The 25,075-nt window shown below is 50.3% G+C and overlaps 1 protein-coding gene across 4 annotated transcripts in view; it reads left to right on the top strand.

Moving 5' to 3' along the window:
• The window catches only part of SLIT1 (slit guidance ligand 1), a 186,297-nt gene that overhangs the window by 128,595 nt on the left and 32,627 nt on the right, over nucleotides 1-25,075 (top strand). For all 4 annotated transcript variants that reach the window (XM_054522715.2, XM_024253714.3, XM_054522714.2 and 1 more), the window contains 12 exons: nucleotides 178-249; nucleotides 993-1,136; nucleotides 8,276-8,439; nucleotides 9,298-9,321; nucleotides 9,460-9,604; nucleotides 10,230-10,304; nucleotides 10,499-10,642; nucleotides 13,804-13,947; nucleotides 14,252-14,418; nucleotides 17,214-17,346; nucleotides 19,561-19,629; nucleotides 22,773-22,844. In XM_054522715.2, coding sequence (XP_054378690.2) covers nucleotides 178-249; nucleotides 993-1,136; nucleotides 8,276-8,439; nucleotides 9,298-9,321; nucleotides 9,460-9,604; nucleotides 10,230-10,304; nucleotides 10,499-10,642; nucleotides 13,804-13,947; nucleotides 14,252-14,418; nucleotides 17,214-17,346; nucleotides 19,561-19,629; nucleotides 22,773-22,844 — 1,353 coding nt within the window. The remainder of the gene's footprint in view (nucleotides 1-177; nucleotides 250-992; nucleotides 1,137-8,275; nucleotides 8,440-9,297; nucleotides 9,322-9,459; nucleotides 9,605-10,229; nucleotides 10,305-10,498; nucleotides 10,643-13,803; nucleotides 13,948-14,251; nucleotides 14,419-17,213; nucleotides 17,347-19,560; nucleotides 19,630-22,772; nucleotides 22,845-25,075) is intronic.

Genomic DNA, 25,075 nt, shown 5'->3' with positions numbered 1-25,075 from the left:
TCTTAAGACACTTTACTGTCATCTGTGGACAAGTTGCTATAACAAATATGCACCATTAGGATGTGCTCCATGTAAATGGCTTAGGGGCAGGGCTGTTGAGCTGGGGCCGTCTGCAGAGCTGTGCTATTGCCCTGGTGGGCTGTCCTCTAACCCTCCTCTCTGCTGCCTTTTCTCCAGGGTCCTCTATGGAAACAAGATCACAGACCTCCCCCGTGGTGTGTTTGGAGGCTTATACACCCTACAGCTCCTGTAAGAATGAATCCTGGGTGTCTTGGGTGGGACCCAGGGAAGGGCCAGCATTCCTCTGGCCTGCTAGACTGTCCCTTTAGGCCTCTCTGGGGTATGGGACTCAATTGAGACAATGAGCTTGGAAGACAGGCAGACCCACTAGGGCTGAGAAAGTCTCCAGGGCTCTGCAGAGGCTAGAGAGGGAGGTAGAGGCAGCTTCAGAGCTGCTCACAGGATGCCAAAGCAGAGAGGCTCCTGAGACTCGGTCCGTGCTCATGAGGAGCTTGGTGTGGCTGGGGACAGAGCTTTCTCCTGCAGGGGGACACCCAGGCCAGCTCGGCCTCCTTGAACCATGAACTTTCAGGCAAGGATTGTCTCCCAGGGCTCAAGAGGCATAGGACACAAATGCTCCAACTCAGCTGCCTGGGGAACCCAGTGGACTTCTGGGAAGGAGGAGGAACCCCCCCAAAAATGCCTTCACAAGGTGGCTCTATGCTTTCCCGGAATCCCACAGGGCATCTCTAGCAGTTCTTGGAAAGAGAGAAGAGTGAGTTGACCGAGATGTCCCTGTGCATGGAGAAGGCAGTCGGAGTTCCGGGCCCCTCTCCGTGGGGCACACATCCAGAGGGCAGATTCCCTGGGCCTGCTCCGGTGGGCTCCTCCCTGTAATAACGCAGGCCGGGACCGAAGAAGGTGCCCAGGACCTGAGATGGGTCTCGTGTCGAGCCTCTCTCCTCACCACTTGGTCCTGGCTCTGCCCACAGGCTCCTGAATGCCAACAAGATCAACTGCATCCGGCCCGATGCCTTCCAGGACCTGCAGAACCTCTCACTGCTCTCCCTGTATGACAACAAGATCCAGAGCCTCGCCAAGGGCACTTTCACCTCCCTGCGGGCCATCCAGACTCTGTGAGTGCCCTGATGCCTTCTTCTTCTCCCCTCCCAGCAGGCGGGCCTGGGGAAGATTGCAGCCCCCAGGGACAGGCAGCTGTCCGGCTCTGGGCTGCTGTGCTCACTGGAGGTGGCCCCTTACAGAGGAAGGACACAGACCTGGATTAGACCGTCCTAGGTTCAAAGTCCACCTAGACCTCTTATTGGCTGTGTGATTCTGGGCAGCTTCTCTGGGCCTCATTTTTATTTATCCATAAGACGGGGACGCCTTCCCATAGGGTTGTTATGAGATTAAAGAGGATGTTTGTACGAAGCTTAGCTCATCACAAGTGCTTGATAAATGCTGGCTTTAGCTAACAATAATATTGATGGTGATGATGATGGTAATATATCACACTGATTCTAAGACACATGTTGTTTCCACATTAACAGCTCTGAAATTGGGATGCATGTTATAATCAGTGGTACATCACTTAGTTGGCAGCATTTTGTTCTTTATTGATAGTACAAAAAATAGTAGTGCCTCTTACAATTCATAATGTCAAATCAGATGAAATACAGTAATGACAATGTGACTGTGAATAAAAAATTAGAGAGCAATAAATCTGGTAATTTGTTGTAATATTTTATTGTGGAAAATTATAAGCAGATTAAGAGTAGTACTGTGGGCCAGGCATGGTGGCTCATGCCTGTAATCCCAACAGTCTAGGAGGCTGAGGCAGGAGGATTGCTTGAGCCCAGGAGTTCAATACCAGCTTGGGTAACAGGGCTGGGCACCCCATCTCCACAAGAAATTTCTTTTTAAAAAAGTAGCCAGGTGTGATGGCACACACCTGTAATCCCAGCTACCTGGGAGGCTAAAGTAGGATGATTGTTTGAGCCCAGGAGGTTCAGGCTGCAGTGAGCTGTGGTCACACCCCCTGCACTCCCACCCGGGCAACAGAGAGACCCTGTTTCAAAAAAAAAACAAAGAGTACTATGGTGAACCCCCAGGTTTTCATCACCCAGTTTCCAGTCCTGTACAATTAATTCCTTAATGTCATCAAGTATCTAATTAGTGTTCAAATTTCCAAGTGTCTCTTACATGTTATGCAATTTTTTTGTTTTTGTTTTTGTTTTTTTTTTTTGAGCCAGGGTCTCCCTCTGTCACCTAGGCTGGAGTGCAATGGCACAATCTCAGCTCACTGCAACCTCCACCTCCCAGGTTCAAGTGATTCTCCTGCCTCAGCCTCTGAAGTAGCTGGGATTACAGGTGCCTGCCACCACTCCTGGCTAATTTTTTGTATCTTTAATAGAGATGGGGTTTCACCAAGTTGGCCAGGCTGGTCTCAAACTCCTGACCTCGTGATCCACCCGCCTTGGCCTCCCAAAGTGCTAGGATTACAGATGTTAGCCACCACACCTGGAATCTTATGCAATTTTTTAATAATTTGAATCAGGATTTAAATAAAGCCTGTGCAATATAATTGGCTGATGTTGGTTTATGTTGGTTGATGTACCTCTTAAATTGCTTTTAATCTATGTGTCCTCTCCATTTCTCTTTTCCTTGTAATTGATTTGTTGAAGACACTGCGTCATTGGTTCTGTAGGGTCTGGACTTTGTTGATTGCATCCCTGTGGTGTAGTTTCACGTGTTCCTCTGCCCTCTCTGTGTCCTGCAGATTGAAAATTGGATCTAGGAGCTTGGTCAGGTTCAGTTTTGATTGACTTATTTGGCAAGATGATTTTATAGATGGGATTGTGGACTTCCCATCAGAAGGCAGACAGATGTCTGGCTGTCTCCCTTTTGTAATAAAAACAGCCATTGGTCTCAGTGCTTGAATCTATTAATTCATTAGCAATCCTGAAATGGTGATTTTGAATTTGTATCAGTCTGTTTTTGTGTTACTATAAAGGAATACCAGAGACTAGGTAATTTATAAAGAAAAGAGGTTTACTTGGCTGACAGTTTTGTGGGGTGTACACATACGGCACCAACATCTGCTTGGCTTCTGGTGAGGCCCAGGAAGCTTACAATCATGGCAGAAGGCAAAGCAAGGGTAGGCACATCACGTGACAAGGGAAGGAGCAAGAGAGGGAGGGGAGTGCCATGCTCTTTTAAATAACCAGATCTTGCATGAGCTCGGAGTAAGAACTCACTCATTATCACGAGGGCAGCACCAAGCCATTCATGAGGGATCCACTCTCATGCCTAGCCTTTTGCTTTGCCTTCTGCCATGATTGTAAGCTTCCTGAGGCTCACCAGAGGCCGAGCGGATGCTGGTGCCATACTCGTCCAGCCCACAGAACTCTCAGCCCAGTAAACCTCTTTTCTTTATAAATTACCTAGTCTCAGGTATTCCTTTATAGAAACACAAAAGCAGACTGACACAAATTCAACTGAACACCGAACACTGATCCGAACACCTCCCATCAGGCCCTGCCTCCAACACTGGGGATTACATTTCAACATGAGATTTGGTGGGGACGAACATCCAAACCATATCAGAATTCTAACATTCTTTTTTCATTTCGAATGCAGTTGTGACTATGCTTTAAAACAGAATCCTTATATTTAACTGGAATGTTTCCGCGTAAGGAAAATTCTCATCTGCTATGTGGTTAAACTTAGGCAATTAAATGGTCCCCTTCATTCTACATCTTTAATTCTGAGCCTGCCGTTAGATGGGATATGCTGACTTGTGAGTTCTGTGGTGTGCATTTAATGAGCATTAGTTATTAATATTATTGTGTCCATTGTTGTCGCTGTAATCCCTGCCCCTGTCTATGCCAGGCAGTGCTCTTCATCAGATAACATCTACATGGGGTATTGGGATAGGTTCCAAACAGGCTGAGTAAAAGGTACAGCTCGTGACCCCTGGGGACTCTGCACATCACCAGAGATGTCAGCCACAAAGACAAACTCATTAAAGCCCACAAATTTGCCTGCAGCCCAACTCCTCCCAATTAATTTACTTATAGCCAGGGAGACGAAGAGGAAGCCCCATAGGGAAACCTTGCCAAGTATGTGAAATTAGAGGGTACAGTGAGACACTGGCAAGGTAGACTATTTTAAGCAGCTGGCGGAATGTCTGAGAGAAACATGCTAAGGAGATTTACTGGCCAGGGACTCACACACAGGAAAACCTTGGGGATGGGGAATGGGAATGAGAGACTCATGTGAGCCACTGTTCTTTGCATGTATTATCTTAATAATACTTACAGCGATGCTATGAAGGTAGGTGCTATCATCCCGATTTTACCTAAAACAGAGACTGAGAGAGGTTATGTGACACACCTAATGTTGCAGAACATCCAGTAAAACAGGAATTTGATCTCAGGCATCTCTTCACCATCACCAAGAAATTACTTAGCTGCCCCTTTAATTGTGCTTTTTCTGTAAGAACAGAACTCATTATTGAAGGCTGTAAAGCAACACTGAACTTTCATGCACATCTATTAGATGTTAACAACTGAACTACAATTTAGAACAAGAATAAAAGAAATATAAATCCAAGGTACTATCAGGTACTATTATTACAACCTCAAGCGGTTCAGTTTCTTGACTGAGTCTTATTTTATTAAACCTGAGCAGATTTAAATTTACCAAATCGTGTTTGATTTGTCCGTAGCTCCAAGATCTGTGGCGAAGTGCCTGTGTAACAGTATTGATTTTGCTGCAGTTTTACTTGCCCCAAGAGATTTAACATTTAAAAAAAAAGAAACAGCTCTACTGAGGTATAACTTACATGCCATGAAGTTCACCTGTTCGAAGTATACAATTCAATGATTTTTAGTAAATTTCCAGAATTCAACTATCACTACGATTCAACTTTAGAACATTTCCAACACCTTCCCTTCCAAATCCCTTGTCCCCATTTCCAGACTCAGCTGCTGGCCATCACTGATCTATTTTCTTTCTCTGTAGATTGCCTTTTCTGAACATTTCGTAAAAATGGAATCATACAGGCCAGGTGCAGTGGCTCACACCTGTAATCCCAGTGCTTTGGGAGGCTGAGGTGGGCAGATCACCTGAGGCCAGGAGTTTGAGACTAGCCTGGGCAACATAGTGAGATCCACATCTCTACACAAAATTCTTAAAAATTAGCCAGGTGTGGTGGTGCATGCCTGTGGGTCCCAAGTACTCAAGAGGCTGAGGTGGGAGGATTCCCTGAGCCCAGGAGTTCAAGGGTGCAATGAGCTGATTGCACCACTGCACTTAGGCTGGGTGACAGCCTGAGACCCTGACTCCAAAACAAAACAAAACAAAAAAAACTGGAATCATACAATATGCTATCTTTTGTGACTGACTTATTTCTTTAGCATAATGTTTTTGAGGCTCATTCATATTGTAGCATGTATCAGTACTTTGTTCCTTTTGATCACCAAATAATTTTTCCATTGTGTAAATAGACCACAATTTGCTTGTCCATTCCAGGTGATGGACATTTGGGGTGGTTTCTACTTTGGGGGCATTAGGAACAATGCTGCTATGAATATTCACTCACAAATCTTTGTGTGGACCAACACTTTCATTTCTTTTTTTTTTTTTTGAGATGGAGTTTCGCTCTGTCACCCAGGCTGGAGTGCAGTGGCACGATCTCAGCTCACTGCATCCTCCACCTCCCAGGTTTAAGCAATTCTCTGCCTCAGCCTCCTAAGTAGCTGGGATTACAGGTGCCCACCACCATGCCCGGCTAATTCTTTTGTATTTTTAGTAGAGACGGGGTTTCACCATCTTGGTCAGGCTGATCTTGAACTCCTGACCTCGTGATCCACCCACCTCGGCCTCACAAAGTGCTGGGATTACAGGCGTGAGCCACCGTGCCCAGCCAACATTTTCATTTCTTTTGGAATTTCTGGTTCATATGGTAAATTCATGTTTAACTTTTTTAAAGAAACTGCCAGTGTTTTCCAAAGTGGCTGTACTATTTTACATTCCCACCAGTGATGTATTATGAGGGCTCCAAATTTCTCCCATTCTCATCCTCACCAACACTTGGTATTATTTGTCTTTTTTTTTTTTTTTGCATTTTGATTCTAGCCATCCTAGTGGGTGTGAAGTGGTATCTCATTGTGGTTTTAATTTGCATTTCCCTAATGACTAATGCTTTTGAGCCTCTGCCTCCAAAGATTTTTAGCTGTGACTCCTTAATGCATATATCTAGAAAGACACTGAGAACTAGTCCTCTCTTCCTTTCCTTCCACTGCCAGAACTGTTCAGGGAGGCAGCTGCGTGGCCACATATGCAGCACGGTTTTGGGTGTTCCTTTAACACGATTATTTTTTCCCAAACGAATTTTTTTTCTTCCTCCTGAGTGTTTTCCCTTTCCAGCTTCCTGCTCTTTGAAACTGTTAAAAATTCTAATTTGTATAAAATACTAAAGTTTATACACAAGCCACCTGTCTCTGTGGGTGGTTCAAGTTTTATAGGTTGTTTTTGGCACAGCCTGTTTTTAGAAAGGAGATATTCTACACCACATACCTTGAGTATTTTAATACATGCCTAAACAACACAATTGGATTGACTTTACACAGTTTTCTGCCAAGATGGTAATAAAGGGAAGCAATTGGTTCAGGCAGGGGCTGGGGCACTGAGGCACAGCCAGATGTGGATGGGCAGCTGGGGAGGAGTCATAAGCAGTCCTTAAATCCTGGTATGTTTTAAATTAGCTACAAACTCTGCCCCCAGGATATCAGCAAACACATCCTCTCTGTGCAAACTGAAAGTTTAAAAGGGGAAATAAATGTTGAGCTTGATGCAGAAGAGATGGGAGGGGCCTGGTCCACCTGGTGGAGCTGAGAGGAGCAAGAACTCAGGTGGGAAATAGGGAAGGACACTGCAAAGGAGACGTGGCAGGGACCCAGGTCCCAACCGGGGGCCGGAGCGCAGAGCCCAGGAGGTGATGGACAGCAGAGAGCATCGCCAAGGTCTGAGCTGAGCTAGGCACAGACCCTGGGCAAGGGTTTACTCTTCTGCTTGGAGAGTTCTGCAGCCCCTTGCAGGGGCCTGGGCTGAGACCAGTAAGTCAGATGGCCTGAACTGATGGCACTTAGTTGGAAGAAAAGTGGCCATGGCAGGGCAAGTCTCTTTGAGTTGGCCTGCTGCTCCATCTCCCCGTACTTCTTTTTTTTTCCTTTTTGAGACGGAGTTTCGCTCTTGTTGCCCAGGCTGGAGTGCAGTGGCGCAATCTCAGCTTATCGCAACCTCTGCTCCCCGGGTTCAAGCGATTCTCCAGAGCCAGGACAGGTGTAGGAACGCTCTTCCCAGGCTGCTGGGTTTGTACAGCCATGAGCAGGGCATGCCCAGTGCCGTGGTGGCTCAGAGGTGGCTGGTCTGAACCCGCTGTTTGTCAGAGCCCACCCGTGGGCATGCCAGCATGGGGTTGCACACAGCAACCCATCACGGCCATCGGCTCCCCGCCACCATCTCCCCATTTATCCTGCTGACAACACAGGCAGCCTGCAAGAGAATCTGAGTGATTCCCCAGCAAGGGGCTACTCAGTCGTGGTTTCTGAGTTTTCTTTGTGTTGAGAGACAGCTGTAAAATGGTCAAGGAGAGGTCACTCCTGTGTCTTAGGGTGGAGATGGTGACTCCCTGTGAAGCCCAGGGACTCCAGCAGGTCTTGCCATCCTGGCCCCATCCCTCTCTATAGGAGACAGGCTGCTATCTGAGTCTGAAGGGAAGGGGACAAACCAGGGCCCATGGCCACTGGGGAGGGTCAGAGGCTGTGGCCTGGGCACCTGCAGTCCTGGGTTTTGTTACCCTCTCCGGGCCTTGGCTCCCTTGCCTGTGAAAGGCCAGGGGTGCTCTGGCCAGCCTCTGGGTCCTTCCTGTCTCCGCTCATGCTTGTGAAATGTCCCAGGGCAGAGGGAGGGAAAGGTGAGTGGAAAAAGAGGGGGCAGAATGAGGCTTGATGGGGAGTAGGACAGGGACAGCAGGAAGCTCCGGGTGACAGAGACCCTTCACCTGTAGTGCGCTGGCAGGACCTCTCCAGAGGTGGTGGGCTGCACCCTGGGGGTTCACCCCACTCTCCCTTTCCCCTCGTGGCTGACCCTAGGCTCCAGGCCACAGGCAGCCTCCTTGGCCCCAGCCACAATGAGGCCCTGTCCCGGTGGAAGTCAGCGCGGGTTTGCAGCCCTTGTTTCTCATAGCTGATCTGCCTGCTTTGGACAGGCACCTGGCCCAGAACCCTTTCATTTGCGACTGTAACCTCAAGTGGCTGGCAGACTTCCTGCGCACCAATCCCATCGAGACAAGTGGTGCCCGCTGTGCCAGTCCCCGGCGCCTCGCCAACAAGCGCATTGGGCAGATCAAGAGCAAGAAGTTCCGGTGCTCAGGTACCTGCCCGCCTGCCCACCTGTCCACCTACCCTCCTGCCCACTTGCCTGCCTGCCTACCTGTCCACCTGCATACCTGCCCGCCTACCCACCTGTTCACCTACCTGCCTCCCTACCAGCCTGCCTGCCTACCTGTCTGCTTGTCTGTCTGTATTCAGCCTGCTCAGGGACCCCCTGATGTTTCCTGGATGGCTCCCACAAAGGTGTCTTTCATTACTGTGAACCCAGGCTGGAGGGTGTGGGCCCAAAATTCTAGACTTGATCTGAATGGTAGTTCAGTCCCACCTCATTTTATTGAGGCCTAGGGAAGAAGCAAGGCTTGCCGAAGGTCCCAGAGGGAGGACTCAGGTCCCTCCACTTTCAGCCAGTTCTCCTTTATGCCTTTGTTGTCGAGCCTTTTAAGACACTCAGGAGGCCTGGGAACCCTAGTGAGATAGGAGCCTCCTCCAGGCTTTGGGATGCAGAAACAGCCTTAGCAATTGTAGTCCACATGGCATCTGGCTGGGGACAGTGTGGGGCAGCTTCTGAGCCTAGATCCTGGTCAAGGTCCTGACGCCACCTGTACCCTGTCCCCACCTGTAAAGTTAGCACAGTCCCCACCTTGTGCCATTGCAAGTGAGAGCTCGATGGTTTTGGCACTCCTTGCAAGAGGTTTAACTGGATGCGACACCCCCAGTGTCAGCCTGGGCAAGGAACATGCGTGCTCTGTAGCTCGCCCTTCTGCACACAGGGACTGGGCAGATGGGCTCCTCAGCCCTGTCTGGGGTGCCTTCAGCTGAGCAGTGGGGCTGGGGCCTGGGCTGTTACTGCAGGTCCTGGCTGATTCCTGCATTATGGTATTTCTGCTTCTCTCCCCAGCCAAAGAGCAGTACTTCATTCCAGGTAGGAGAGTGGGGGGAACCAAGGCCAGCCTGGCGGGAATGGTGGCAGTGGGTGGGCAGGCTGGGGGCCTTGGTTGACCCAAACTGCTGGGAGCCTGCCCTGGGCTCCTCAGCCCCTGCCCCCACCCTCTCATGGCAGGCACGGAGGATTACCAGCTGAACAGCGAGTGCAACAGCGACGTGGTCTGTCCCCACAAGTGCCGCTGTGAGGCCAGCGTGGTGGAGTGCTCCAGCCTGAAGCTCACCAAGATCCCTGAGCGCATCCCCCAGTCCACGGCCGAACTGTGAGGGTCCCTGGCCCCCCCCAGCCCTCCCTTGTCCCTAACTGCCACTAACCCTCCTTGGCCTACTCCAGGATTTTCTTGGTCCAGCCCTGTCTGGGGCTGAACCATTGGAGCCTCTGGCTCAGGACATGCCAGCTGCTGGCTTGGGCAGGAAGAAACCCCACCCCTGCTGCCCTCTGCTTCATTCACAGCCCCCCTCACCCATCAAAAGCAGATGCCAGTCTCTGGCACTCAGGGCAGGTCACCAGCCTGAATCAGGGATGGCTTTTCTCAACGATGCATTTGTCTTATTCTGTGGGACATGATTCCAAAACTCTTTGTTATTTTTATTCCTCTACCTAAAAATATGAATTTGTGTACACATATGTCTATGTGCATAGATGCCTGCAAGCATCTGTCATTTACGTCTGTAAATTTTTCATGGCATTTTTAATGTTAACAATATCCCCATTCATATCCTCTCCCAGTACTAGGCCCAGCCTTCCTTTGAAATAGGATCAATTTGCTTTGCCAGATAAATTCTTCCGGGAGTCTTCTCTGTTTGAGTCCCAAATATTCTCAGTTTGGAAGGGATTTGAAATGTCCATCATTTGTGAATGTGCAAGTTCATTCTTGCCTCTTACAGGCGATTGAATAACAATGAGATTTCCATCCTGGAGGCCACTGGGATGTTTAAAAAACTTACACATCTGAAGAAAATGTGAGTTACCCGTCGGCACAAAGGTGTCTGTTGGGATGCTGGCCAGGGATGGAGAAGGGAAATGCCAGGGTGGGGGCAGCTCCCACTGGGGGGGGCCAGGACTCTGTGTGTGGGGGTGTTGCCTGCAGGAAGGGAGGGGCCTGAGCTCCTGGCCGCTGGCCATATGTAATCCTCCCCACTTCCTCTTCTCCCAGCAATCTGAGCAACAACAAGGTGTCAGAAATTGAAGATGGGGCCTTCGAGGGCGCAGGCTCTGTGAGCGAGCTGCACCTGACTGCCAACCAGCTGGAGTCCATCCGGAGCGGCATGTTCCGGGGTCTGGATGGCTTGAGGACCCTGTGAGTGTGCAGGGCTGGGGAGCAGGGTGGGCCAGCTGCAGGAGGTAGGCAAAGCCAAGGGAAAGGAAGAGAGAGGCTGGAGGAGCCCCTCCCCTGGGCCCAGCTAGCAGGAGGGTGAGGAGAACTGAGGATCCTGACTGTGTTGGGACAGGTAATCAAGTTGGCAACTCTATGGTGAGACCTGTTCTCTTGTACCCTGGGACATGGGGCCGATGCCCGGTTGGCCTCAAGGGATGGAGACATGTGGACCCTCCTAGGGGTCCCTTCCCATTGCCCTCTGGTCAGGCTGCAAGAGCACAGCATGAGTTCAGGAGTGGCTGGCACTGCTGCAGTCAGGAGGGGCTGGATGACCTTGCCAAGGTGACTCAGTGGGTGTAGATAGGGGAAGCAGGGATGCTGCACTGTCCCTGAGATGCTAGGATCCCATAACCCACAGCCCAGCCTGAGCTGACCAGAATCTGGAGCTCAGTGGGATCCTGGGGTCATCCGTTCCTCCATGATGCAGGACACCCCCTCCGTCTGCCCCAGCAGGGCTGGCTCTTCAGATGATCCTGAGGGTGTGTCTTGTGTCCCATAGACAGGCAGTCCGTCAGATCTCCCACAGAGATGGAAATGTTTCATGTCTACGCTGTCCAGACCAGTCACCTCGTGTGGCTGTGGAGCAGTTGAAATGTGGCTAGTGCTACTGAGGGACTGAATTTTGAATTTCATTTTATTTTAATGCATTTAAATCTAAACAGCTACATGTGGCTAGTGGCTACTATATTGGACACCACAGCTCTAGAAAGCCACTTGCCTGGGTATAAGTCCCAAACGTGCAGCAGGATGTAGATTTGTCTCTGAGCACGTCTCATGGAATTTTTAGAAGTAAATGAATGTGTGACCGGACTCCCTGTGGATTTTTGTTCCTTTATTTTACAAAAAGCAAATTTTATTATGCACTATGTTTTGCAGCTTGCTGTTTTCACCTGTGAATAGAGCATTGCCATCTTTCCAGGCTATTCCTATAGGCTGCCTCATTTTTCTTTATGCTTACGTAGTAGTCCTTAAATGTGGGCGTGGGGGCTGTCCAGTCAGCTGCATTCTTTCCAAGGAAGACTTAGATAGGGACAGAGGAGAAGACAAGGGCCCATACCCCATCACTATCCAGAAATGACCACTGTTAATTGTTGGTATAAACAACTGTCTTTCCAGTCTTTTACATATCTCTAAACCTGCATACACATACATATACACACATACATACATACATACATACATACATGCACGCATACAGAAATATTCTAATGGAATAGTACATTTTATTTAGTAACCTGCTTTTTCCTTAAACTTAATATGAGCACCATTACATATTAAAATTTTTTTCCATTCCACATTTAATTCCTAATACAAAAAAAGTGCTCTGCATCAGTTTGAATGAGTAGGTATTACATAATTATTGGCAATGTAGGCTGTTTCTATTTTTTTTTATAAGCAATGTTGTATTGATACCTGCCTTAGTGGGTTCAGGATGCTATAACAAAGCACCACAGACTGGAGGTTTATAGACAACAGAAGTTCTGGAGGCTGGAAGTCTGAGACCAGGGTGCCAGCATGGACGGGTTCTGGTGAGGGCCCTCTTCTGGGTTGCAGACTTCTGACTTCTCATTGTGTCTTCACATGGTAGAAGAGGGCGAGAGAGCTCTCTGGGATCTCCTTGATAAGGGCACTAACTCCATTCGTGAGGGCTCCACCCTTATGACCTCATCACCTCCCAAAGACCCCCCATCCTGATCCCATCATACTAGGGATTAGAACTTCAACATAGGGATTGGAGGGGAACACATTCATTCTGTGACAATATCTTTATTGTGAAGTTCATGTATCATGCATGATGATATTCTTGTTAGGAATTCCTAAAGATGGAGTAGTTGGGTGAAAACACAAAGTGTCATTTTGGGGATTTTGCTACATCTCACCAAATGCACTTCCAGGGAGGTATAAAGGCATCTCCTGCCAGTGTGTGGAAGTGCCCAGTCACTCACACTCTCACAGATCCTGGATGTCATTATTATTATTATTATATTTTTCATTCTTTTTTAATTTGGCAGGCAAAAAATCAATATTGCGTGTCTTTGATTAGTAGTAACATTGAACATTTTTGTGAATGTTGGTAAACCATTTTAATTTCTTTTGTGAGTTGGCTATTCTGTGTTGACTTGGTTTTTGTTTTTACTTTTGGTTGGCAAGTGAAATTGAGCTGGGTTTTTGTTGTTATTGTTGTTGCTGTTTAGGGAGACAGGGTCTCACTCTATCTCCCAGGCAGCTGGGGTGCAGTAGTGCCATCATAGCTTACTGTAACCTTGAACTCCTGGGCTCAAGAGATCCTCCCGCCTCAGCCTCCCAAGCAGCTGGGACTACAAGTGCACACCACCATGCCTGGCTAAGTTTTAAATTTTTTTGTAGAGACGAGGTATCGCTATATTGCCCAGGCTGGTCTCAAACCCCTGGTTTCAAGTAATCCTTGGCCTCCCAAAGTGCTGTTTTTACGGGCATTAGCCACTGCATCAGGCTTGGGCTGGGTTTTTGAAGATGAACAGCAGCTTTTCCAGATGTAGATGAGGAAAAAGAGTATTCCAGAAAACTGTCACAGCAGTGTAGCAGGCTGAGGACTGGTCCATCTCTAGGGAGGCAGGCAAGTGCCAGGGCTGAGATGATCCGGGTCTGGGTAGACATGGTCTCAGGTCACAGTAAGGAGTTCGAGCATGACTCGGTGGGCAATTTGGAGGCTGTTAGTGGACTTAAAGCTGGAGAGTGACATGATGGATTAGGTTTCAGGAAGTCTCCTGGGCACTGATGTGGAGCGTGGCCTAAAGACGGGCAGGAACTCTGGGCACCCAGGGCATGGAGGCGAGGCCAGCATGGGGGCCGGGGCAGTGGCAGGGAGAGAGGGAGACAGAGCCTCGAGGCTTCTCAGAGGCGGGGGCGGGTCTGGAGTGGGCACAGGTGTGTAAAACTCGCCTCACCTGGCCGGGGCCTGGCTGGTGCGTGTTCCTGGCTCTGCGGCTTGCGGCCTATAGAGGAGAACTATGAACGAGCCATGGTGGCCGAAGCTGCGTGGCCCCGGTGGATGGCTGGCAGGGCAGCAAGGGTCCCCTCCTCTCTCCCCGGCTCCTCCCCAGAATGCTGCGGAACAACCGCATCAGCTGCATCCACAACGACAGCTTCACGGGCCTGCGCAACGTCCGGCTCCTCTCGCTCTACGACAACCAGATCACCACCGTATCCCCAGGGGCCTTCGACACCCTCCAGTCCCTCTCCACACTGTGAGTCCAGCCTCCAGGACAGGCGGGCGGGGGCTCTGGAGCAACCGTCCCAACCGTCTCGGGCAGCCACTTTGAAAGAGCTCACCCTGGGGGTGCTGGGTCTTCGTGGTTTGCTGAAACGTGGGTTCCACATTTCGAAGTCTCCCTCCGGTCCTGAGAGCCGATCCTCTTGGTGATGGGTGGTAGTCTGGGAGACAGTGCCGTGTGGCCATGTGGCTGTGTGTCCGTGGTGGACAGGAGAGGTTTGCTGGGACCGCTGAGAGGGGCAGAGTGTCTCCATGGCCGCCTGGCCTGCCTCTTCCAGGAATCTCCTGGCCAACCCTTTCAACTGCAACTGCCAGCTGGCCTGGCTAGGAGGCTGGCTACGGAAGCGCAAGATCGTGACGGGGAACCCGCGATGCCAGAACCCTGACTTTTTGCGGCAGATTCCCCTGCAGGATGTGGCCTTCCCTGACTTCAGGTGTGAGGAAGGTAACTCGTGGCCCCCCAGTGGCAAGGGAGAGGGCGCCCTGGGTCCAACCAGCGGGGTGGGGCAGGTGAGGAAGATGGGAGTGGACAGGCAGCACCCCCTGGCATGCCCCTGAGAGGAGAGGTTAGGTGGGGAGGGGAGGCCCTGTTTCCAGGAGAGGCGAGGAGAAGCCCCTGCCTGGTGGTGTCTTTGTGTGGTTAGAAGAGCAATAAAGTTCCTATCCTTAAAAAATGGGAAAATATGGATAAAAGAAGGAAGTAAACTTTACCTGTTATTCCATGGCTCACAGAAAACAGTTCCCATTTTAGTGTAGTTTCTTTCTGTAGGTTTGGTGAACTCAGACCTGCCTTTTGGCTGTCCCTAAGTGCTCTAGACTCATGGGGTCACCTTATCTTAATATGCAATGGAACCCTTTTGAGTCCCCTCCCCCATATGTAGGAAACCCTGGTCACTCTTTGCTCCAATGCCCTGTTTCCTGGGACTTCTCAGGGTAGTCCCGTCCCTCATTTTTCCCCACAGCACCGAGCACGGAAGGTCACTGTAGGAAGCAGATTTTTCTCAGTGCAGCCATCCCATCCTTAGTGTCTCTCAGCACCCTGCTGCGGGGAATTTCTCCCTGGCTGACCTCAGCTTCCAGCCCCCTTCTCCGCTTCTGGGTGCTAAGGTGCCTCCCTTCTCCCTGGTCTCTCACTTTCTTGCCTTCTACCCCCTGCAGCCTGCTCCCGGTGGCAGCTCCACCCTCAGCTGGCCTGGCCAGGCCACGTGGCAATGGGGAGCTTTGACTTTCACCCCAAGAAACACCATCAGGGTATTTTCTAAACAAAATTAATGAATTCTCTAAGAATACTTTTGCTTCCGACTTCTAAAATTAAAAAAAGAGTCTATACTATTTACATATATATTTTATTAATTTATATAATAATAGCTTGCAAGTCTTTTAAAAAATTTCTGATTCATTTACAACCTAACTATATATTTTGGGCATTTTCTCATGCCATTAACTATCCTTTGGAAGCATTATTTTTTCCAAGATACGGTTTCCTTTTATCCTTCTTTTTACAAAAGAAATGCATCCTCATTCCTTAAAACAACAACAACCAAGGACAACCAGAAGGAAGATTAAAAAAAGTTACTGACAGGCCAGGTGCAGAGGCTCATGCCTGTAATCTCAGCACTTTGGGAGGCCGAGGTGGGCAGATCCCTGAGGTCAGGAGTTCAAGACTAGCTTGGCCAACATGCTGAAACCCTCTCTTTACTAAAAATACAAAAATTAGCCAGGCATGGTGGTGCACGCCTGTAGTCCCAGCTACTTGGGAGGCTGAGGCAGAAGAATCTTTAGAATTTGGGAGGTGGAGGTTGCAGTGAGCCGAGATCACACCGTTGCACTCCAGCCTGGGCAACAGAATGAGAATCTGTCTCACAAAAAAAAAAAAAAAAAAAAAAATTACCGATTTGTCCACTACCACCCGGCCCCCATGCCCCAACTCTGGATAACTCCTGTCGACATTTGCTATGTGGCTTTCCAGATCTTTGCTGTGTGCTCATGTGCACAAGTGTGGCACACAGAGGATCTTGCAGGGCCACCTGTGAAAACCTTTCAACAGGATGGACCACTATCTGGAAGGCACCACAATTGATGTAAGCAGCCCCCTGCTGCTGGGCATTCAGACAACCTCCCAAGTCCCGCTCCAATGCATCGTGCTGCCAGGAGCACCTGTGTAGATGCTCCCTACGTATATATTCCACTCCCCCTTAGAACAGCTTCCTAGAGGTGAAAGGATGTGAATATTTCTAAGATGTTGCTGCTGAGAGCCTGGTGGCCAATGGAGCAGGTTCTGGAGGCAGGCTGCTTGCTCCAGGCTGGGGCAAGTTTCTGAACCACTCTGCCCTTAGGTTCCTCATTGCTCCAATGGGCTAATAGTAACACATTCACTAGAGAGCTGTTCTGAGGATTCAGTGAGTTCACCCTTATCATATGGGGCCTGCACACAGGCGACCTGCATAACCGATGGTGTCTGTCACCCGGAAGCATGTGCTACCAACATCCCAGTGTCCTCAAGAACTCTGACCGTGGTGATATTATCATCTCTCTGACACCCAATCAGCAGAAAGGAAGGCACAGATTTATTGAATAGACGAATGAATCAATGAAGGGATGGTGTGGTATCGAGGGCTCAGATTTTGCTTCAGCCAGACCTGGCCTCAGACTCTGCATTGCCTTGGACCCACTTTATGATTCAAGCAAGTTGCCTAACATCTCCAGAGCTCAGTAAAATGGAAATTCATCCACTTGTTCATTCATTCACTCAACTCATCTGTTTTGAGGGCTGCTGCATGCCAGGCACTGCACTAGGCACTGGGCTCTATCAGTGAAAAAACAGGAGAAAAGAGGCCCAGGTCTCCGTCCTCCTCATGCCTGCATTCTAGGGGACGATGCTGCACCCCTGACTGTGCTGTTAAGGAGACAATGTCGATCCAGTGCCCGGAGTAGCAGGCACTCCGGGGATGGGATGGTGTGCGGCCATCCTCCTGTTCTATTTTGACCAGGTCCACTTTGAGTTTGAGGAGAAAGAGATCAACTCAAGACCTATTTTAACCTCAAAACTGCTCCAGGGGGCTTCATCCCTGGTGGTGGTGGTGGCTTGTGGGGAGGTGTGGTGCAGAGACTTACTGATGGCCAAGGTAGTGTCAGAGGGGTCTTCTGTTCTGAGAGGCCCCAGAGCATGGCCCTGACTGTAGGAGGCCCTACAGCGGCCCGTCCCCCTCCCTGACAGGGGCTTTGTGCCTTCTTCCCTAGGCCAGGAGGAGGGGGGCTGCCTGCCCCGCCCACAGTGCCCACAGGAGTGTGCCTGCCTGGACACCGTGGTCCGATGCAGCAACAAGCACCTGCGGGCCCTGCCCAAGGGCATTCCCAAGAATGTCACAGAACTGTGAGTAGCTCAAGGCCTTGCCCCCTTCACGTGGGTCTACCGGACCGGGACAGTGGGGGCATTTCCTGAGGGGCTGGGAGGAGGAGATGACCAAGAGCAGGCATTAACTGACTAGGAGCTGGAGTTCGGGCTTTGCAGAAAACACTGCCTCCAGGAATGCTTTGAGCTTCTCTCTGATTCCCCCTCTGCGGTCACCTGATGACCGCATGGCAGCGAGTGCTTCCTCCCTTTAAACTAAGCTCTGCCTTTAAAATAAGGAAAACATTGCTTTCCCACCTATCATTGTCTGAGGCTTCTGCGTCATGAAGACACAAATGTGATTTTAGTACCAGCAGTGTAATGTTCTTCACATGAATCTACTATGATCCAGATAACAAAACCCCTTTTGTTGGATATTTAAGTTGTTTCCAATTTTTTTTTCACTGTCATAAATAGCACCAGTGCTAACACCCCTTCACTGAAATCGCCGGTCAGAGAACGGTGCGTTTTTAGGACTCTTGCTGCCTTTTGCCTGATGGTCTTCCAAGAAAATCTGCTTCCTTTGCACTCCCATTGACCATGTGAGAAGGTGGCTTTCTTGCGTCCCTGGGTCAGCACTGAGTATGGTGCTGAAATCCTGGCCGATTGGTATTTGGTATCTGAGCACATGTGGAGGATTGGACATAGATGGATTTGACAAACAGGGATGGAGAGCTGGGACCTCTTCAGCAGACACCTCCCGATGAAAGGTCCTGGCCAGCTCCTGACCTCTGACCTCTTCCTGTGCTCTGGTGTTGATCCCTCCAGGCCTCCAAAGCTGAACTTTTCTCCCCCCACCCCCAGGACCAGCAATGAAGCTTCCATTTGTTATTCCTTGCATTACCAGCAAGGCTGGCCTTTTCTTCACAAGCACATCAACCACTGCGGGCCTTTTTCTGGGCCTGGCCTGCCCCGTCTTCACCCTGTTTTCTACTGCAGAGTTAGTGTCCTACAACCTCATGAGTCCTTGTTTTCTCCTTGGAGTCTCCTAGCAGCCCTGAGAATAATGGGTTGGGTGGGGCAGCCTACATTCTTTGACTGAAGGTGCTGAAGTTCAGAGCCTGCGAAAATCTTTTAACTTCTCTAAACCTCAGTTTTGTCATCTGTGAAATGGGACTACTTGGGTATATGGACGAGGGCTGCTTCGAGGATCAAACGAGATGGGTGGGAAGTCAGTTTGTGTGATGCAGAGCGAGGGGTAAGGATGAGCACAGCCCTCCTTTTGCTCCTCTCTGGGGCTTTGGGAAGTGGGGGAGAGCTGTCCTGCAGGCTGTAGTAAGTTGGGGGGTGGGGATCCTGTGCTGGAGCCCAACTTGGCTCAGCTCCTGGCATTGGGCCACTGCTTAGCAACCTTCAGGCTGGAGGCATGAATGGTCAATGATGAAGGAAAGAGGGGAAGGTTCAGAGCATATTGAATCCCAAGCTCTATCCTGTAGAAATGGGAACCTTGGGAAGCTTTGGGCTTAGGAGGATTTCTGTGGGCTTGGTTTTAAGGACAGTGACTTGGATAGCAGTGAATAGAGTGGAGGCCAGAAGGGAGGTCCAAGGTGCAGAGAACAGACAGAAGAGGCTGCAGCAGGAGCCCGGGCATGGGTGGTGGTGCACAGTCGGCAGGTGGCATGAGAGTGCAAGGAAAGCAAGCCGTGAGAGAGCAGCGGTGGCACTGGCTGCAGAGGGAGGTGGAGAAGTGACATCAGGGCGTGGAGCCTGGAAGGCAGGAAGGCAGAGGGGTGCTGATGGAATGAGGGGAAACTGGTTGGGCAGTCTGGCTGTGAGTCAGCTTCACAGCCCATGCCAGCAGGCAGACAGGGGGCCCTGGGAGCTGGCAGTGCCCGGTAACATGCAAATCAGATCTATTTGGCCAGGAAAGAGCAGAGCAGGGAGGGGAAGGCAGGGGCCCGGGGAGTGTCCATGGACAAGGAGGAGGCTGGGAAGGTGAGAAGGGAAGTGAGAAGGGAACCGAGAGAGGCCACGTGACTCTTGGCTTTTTACCAAGTCCTCTGGGTGGCACCTCCCCAGATGGCTTCAACAACGTACACATTTTCTCCTCCCATAAGCGATTCTGGGCCCATCGTGTGGCGTATGTGGAGGAGAGGAAATGAGAGAGAAGTCCCTGGCTGCAGGGAAGGCTGTCCCCAGCGTGGGGCACCACTAGAGGTGGAGATGGGCACTAACGCCGCTGTGTTCTCTCTGCAGCTATTTGGACGGGAACCAGTTCACGCTGGTTCCGGGACAGCTGTCTACCTTCAAGTACCTGCAGCTCGTGTAAGTATCCAGGCCGCTTGAGGACAGGAGGGCCTTTGGCATCTAACCATCAGGACTCCGGCTTTCCTGGAATTTCCTAAGGACCTCACTTCTGGGCAGATCCCGCTTTTTTTCCTTTCCCCACTCCCTTCTGGGAACAGCTGTGCCTAGAGCTGTTTTGCCACCTAGTGGCCACGATTGGCAATTACATAGTTCCAGGCCATGTTGGGTTGGACCTGCCTCCTCCTCCTGCCCACGCTATCTCCCCAAACAAAGATCCCATGAGGCTGGTTGTGACTGTTAAGAGGGGTTATCCTGGCCGGGCGGGCACGGTGGCTCACACCTGTAATCCCAGCACTTTGGGAGGCTGAGGCGGACGGATAACCTCTCGAACTCACGTTGGAGAGTTCGAGACCAGCCTGATCAACATGGAGAAACCCCATCTTTACTAAAAATACAAAATTAGCTGGGCATGGTGGCACATGCCTGTAATCCCAGCTACTCGGGAGGCTGAGGCAGGAGAATCGCTTGAACCCGGGAGGTGGAGGCTGCAGTGAGCTGAGATCACACCATTGCACTCCAGCCTGGGCAACAAGAGTGAAACTCCGTCTCACACACACACACACACACACACACACACACACACACACACAAAGAGGTTATTCTTGCAAGGTTAGGAGCCAAGGAGCCAGGAGAAGTGGAGGGTGATGGAAAGCTTCTCCGTCCAGCTCAGCTCTCAAACCAAGTATGAACTATGGCAGCTACAAATACATACCTGTAACTAAGTTTTTCTTCAGGCTACGCCTCTGCTTTTCTATTATTTCCACCTTTGAACCTTTCTACTCCATGAAAATATACAAAATAAGCCTCAGGATAATAAGTTCAGCTCCTTTTAGTTTTCTAGCCTACCTAGCTCCTCACTTCAATTGTCTTTATCTGCTCCTTGGCCAGATTCTACCAAAAGGAAGTCCAGAGAACATTCCATCTTAGTGTGATTTGGAGCAGTGCCACTCCAAGTGCAATCTACGGGCCCACATCATCAGTCCCAGAACTGTTTGTCATGGGTTTGTAATTAGATATGGCGCTTACACCAGAATCTAAATCAATGTATTGCTTCCTTTGTGGAGAAAGTCTTGCTATGGAGACAATGTTCGCTAAACTAAGCTAGGTGTGGTGACCGGATCTTGGCCCAAGTTTCTTATTGTGGGTTGGTGAAATTTAGTTCAAGGACTGGCTACTTTGGGTGGCTCTGGCTTACAGGATTTTGAAGCTCCAATTTATCTGTCTTTGCTTAATGACCTGGCCCATGTGTGTTGAATGTTCCAATGGGAGGGGTGGAAAGGGGATGGAGTAGTGGGATTCAGTGGCTGGTGTCAGAGTGCTTTGAGCCGGTGAAACTGCCTCTTGGGGGATGAAGTACCACCACCTCCTCATCACAGGGGAGGACCACAAAGTGTGTTGAACATTCAGTAGAGCACTTAAATATATCTCCAAAGACAGTGGAATGATTTGGAATTAGATTAGAGGAACGTTCAGGAGGAGAAGATGAAGGCAGGGTACATCGTTGCATTTTCTAAATGTTTCCTGAGCTGAGAGCACATGAAGTAGGCAGATGTGAAGGCCCCAAAGTCATGGCCCCCTCTCCAGACTGTCACGGTTTAGGGAGGATGCAGGGGAGGGGAGGGGGCGCATAAGGTCGTGTGGGTGATAAGGGTTCCAACAGAGGTCAATGCTGATTAGGGCTGTAGCTCAAGGAGGATGTGATCAACTCAGGGAGGCAGCTTGCGGGGAGGGCATCTTGGAACACGAGTTGGAGTTCATTGGTGGGCAGAGGGAATAAGCTGTCTGGGGCCACAGAGTGTAGTCTGCTCAGAGAACTTCAAGAAGCTTAGTGAATCCTAAGCCTGGGAAGCCTTCGGAGCAGGAAGCAGAGGGAGGGAGGGGCAGGGGCCAGGCCCAGGAGTGCCGACAGGTGGCCAGCTAGAGGGCCTGGAGTCCACATGCTAGGCACATGGGTGCCACTGTGGGGTTTCGTCAGCTTTGTGTCATAGAGAGATTGCTCTGGTGCCTCCCTCATGGCAGATGGATCAAAAGGGGCAAAGCAGTGGGTGAGAGAGTGCCTGGGTCAGAATCCCAGGCAGGAGCCAGAGAGAGAGGACGCTGGCTCAGGAGGAGGGCATGGCACGAGAGGTGACCAGGGCCACCAGCCAGGGGCGGATCAGATGGGTGGGATGAGAGGGCAGGTGTATGGGCAGGCAGCATCATGGAGCTGGAGCCTGGGGGACGGGGTGTGGTAGGGAGCACAAGATGAGGATGGAGTTTGAGTATCTGTGGGCATCAGGAGGAGGAGTTCATGAGAGGACACGCTGGGGCCGTGGGGAGGGGGGCGCTGTCAGCACAGGGGCGTCCCCGAAGACACCCAGATTGGACTAAACAGGGCACAGATGGGGTTTAGCAATCCCCATGCCTCTGGGCTGAGTACAAAGGAAGCTTCTACCAGAGACTGAGGAGGCACAGCCAAAGGCCCCCAAAGACAGTCGGGAGTGGAGGAAAGCGGGTGGCGGGAGTTTTGAGACGAGGAGAAGAGCGGTCAGTTGTGTCAGATGCGACAGGTGACTCAGAGAGGCCACAGCAGGAACCTGGGCTTGTGGCCAGTGGACCGGCTTTGAATCTGGCTCTGCCTCCGACCAGCTGGTGACCCTTCAAGAGTCACGGATCCCTCTGAGACTCTGGGTCTTTGTCAAATGGGGCTGCCCTCTCCCTCATAGGCCTGCCTCGTAGGGAGGGCTTCTGAACCAGCCCACCTAAGGTGCTGGAAGAGGAAGGAGAGAGTGCTGGCTCTGGTCGGGAGGCCACCAACACCCTGGTGGGAGTGTTCCCATGGTAGAAAGGGGCAGAGCCAGGTTCTGCTTGCAGAGGGATGGGGGTGAGGGTCAGGAAATGGAGGCACCAGGCCCTGGTACCTGAGGGAGTTGAGGGAGCAGCGCAGGGCTGTAGCTAAGCGAGCGCTGAGACCCGGGGCTGTGCACCAGGGCTCCTCTCCACCCCCGGCCAACCTGGCTGGGGAATGGCCCTGGGCAGAGTGAGGGAGAGGAAGAAGCCCGTGAATGTGAGCCAGGGCTGAGTGAGTTCTTTCTAAACCATGATGCCTTTGCCTTTTCCAGGGACCTGAGCAACAACAAGATCAGTTCCTTAAGCAATTCCTCCTTCACCAACATGAGCCAGCTGACCACTCTGTGAGTCCCAGCAGGGCTGGGGTGGGGGGCCCCGGGGCCACAGCTGTGAGTCATTTCTAAGCCCCAGCCTGTGCTTGTTGCTCCCAGATCCCTCGCCTGCAGACGCCTTGCCCTCTGGAGAGGGTGCCGGGCCTGAGAGCCTAAAAGACTTTCAAAAAACATCTTTCATTGTGAAATACAACATATGGTATATATGGAAAATAATAATGCAAAAAGTAAATAGTGCAAAAAAAAGTACAGTTTCACAAATAATCATAAAGCTAGCACACATGTAGATACCAAGTCAAAAATTAAGGATACTCGGCCAGGCGCGGTGGCTCACGCTTGTAATCCCAGCACTTTGGGAGGCAGAGGCAGGTGAATCACTTGAGGTCAGGAATTCAAGACCACCCTGACCAACATGGTGAAACCGCATCTCTACCAAAAATACAAAAATTAGTCGGGCTGGGTGGCGGGTGCCTGTAGTCCCACCTACTTGGGAGGCTGAGGCAGGAGAATCGCGTGAACCCGGGAGGCGGAGGTTACAGTGAGCCAAGATCGTGCCATTGCACTCCAGCCTGGGTGACAGAGCAAGATTGTCTCAGAAAAAAAAAAAAAAAAAAAAAAGAACAGTGCTAGCACCTTGTCCCTTCCTAATCCTTATTGCTGTCTCCTCCCCTACCCGAGACAGCTGCTGTCCTGACTTTATGAGGATCACTTCTTTTATTTTCTTTACAGCATTACCATTTACGTATGCATTTCTAAATAATATAGTCGAATTTTGTCGATTTTTAACCTTGTTCAAGTGGAATCATATGGGTGATAGTCTTTTGTATCTGGCTTCTCTTGCTTAGCATTGTCTGTGAGATCCATTCATGCCACCGTGGCAGCTGTGGTCTGTTCATTCCCATTGCTAGGTAATGTTCCTTTGGAGGAACAGGCCACACTTTCCTCATCTATTCTAGTCTTGATGGATATTGGGGTTGTTTCTAGTTTGGATTGTTGTGAGCGGTGACCCTCTGAACATTTTTTGTGGCCATATTCTAAGATATTTAAATGCTGGCTTTAATTATATTCCAAGCAATTGATCAGAACATATTACCAAGTGTCCCTTATATTTGCCTGGTGTGTAAAACTATCTCATTCACCTTCCAACACCTCATTTTACAGATAGAACAGTAGAGCCAGTACCCAAAAAAGGAAGGGGCCCTGACCCAGCCATTCTCCAGGAGCTGGATGTGGGCCCAAGCCAAAATACAAAATACAAAAAATTAGTCAGGTGTGGTGGTGCACATCTGTGGTCCCAGCTACTTGGGAGGCTGAGGTGGGAGGATGGTTTGAGCCTGGGAGGCAGAGGTTGCAGTGAGCCAAGATCACACCCCTGCACCCCATCCTGGGTGACAGAGCTAGACCTTGTCTCAAAAAAAAAAAAAAAGAAAGAAAGAAAAAGAGTGCTATTCTTGATAATCCCCTGCTCCTGCCTCTCCCAGCTCCGAGACCCAGGCAACCACTGGTCTGCTTTCTGTCACTGTAGGTTAGTTTGCATTTTCTAGGGTTTTACATACAAATGGAGAAGGTCATTTTTGCTTGGCTTCTGCGCCCAGCATGATTATTTTGAGATTCACCCATGGTGTGGTGTTGCATGTGCCGGTAGCTCTTTTTCATTGCTGAGCTGTGTTCCACTGTACAGGCGTGGATATGCCACAGTTTGCTCATCCATTCATCCATTGGGGGACACGGGGGCTGTTTCCAGCATGGCGCTATTGCAAGTGTGATTTCCCTTGTTAATCTGCCTGTCTGCCCTGGATGGATTCAATTACTTGGAAGCATTTTGGGACAGTGGTTTAGCCTGTGGGCTCTGGAAACTGAAAGCTGTAATGAAAATCCCTTCTTAATAACTTTTTTTTTTTTTTTTTTTTTGAGATGGAGTCTCACTCTGTCACCCAGGCTGGAGTGCAGTGGTGCAATTTTGGCTCACTGCAACCTCTGCCTCCCAGATTCAAGTGATTCCCCTGCCTCAGCCTCTCGAGTAGCTGGGATTATAGGCGTCTACCACCATGCCTGGCTAATATTTGTATTTTAAGGAGAGACGGGGTTTTGCCATGTTGGTCAGGCTGTTCTCAAACTCCTGACCTCAGGTGATCCGCCCACCTCAGCCTCCCAAAGTGCTGGGATTACAGGAGTGAGCCACCGCATCCAGCCCCTTCTTAATGACTTAATAATGTGACCTGGAGAAGTTTTTTCACCTCTCA

The sequence above is a fragment of the Pongo abelii genome, chromosome 8 (genome assembly GCF_028885655.2).
Source record: "Pongo abelii isolate AG06213 chromosome 8, NHGRI_mPonAbe1-v2.0_pri, whole genome shotgun sequence".
Lineage (NCBI taxonomy): Eukaryota > Metazoa > Chordata > Mammalia > Primates > Hominidae > Pongo > Pongo abelii.
Note: the sequence above shows the minus strand (reverse complement) of the source record. Positions and strands in the feature narration are given on the sequence as shown.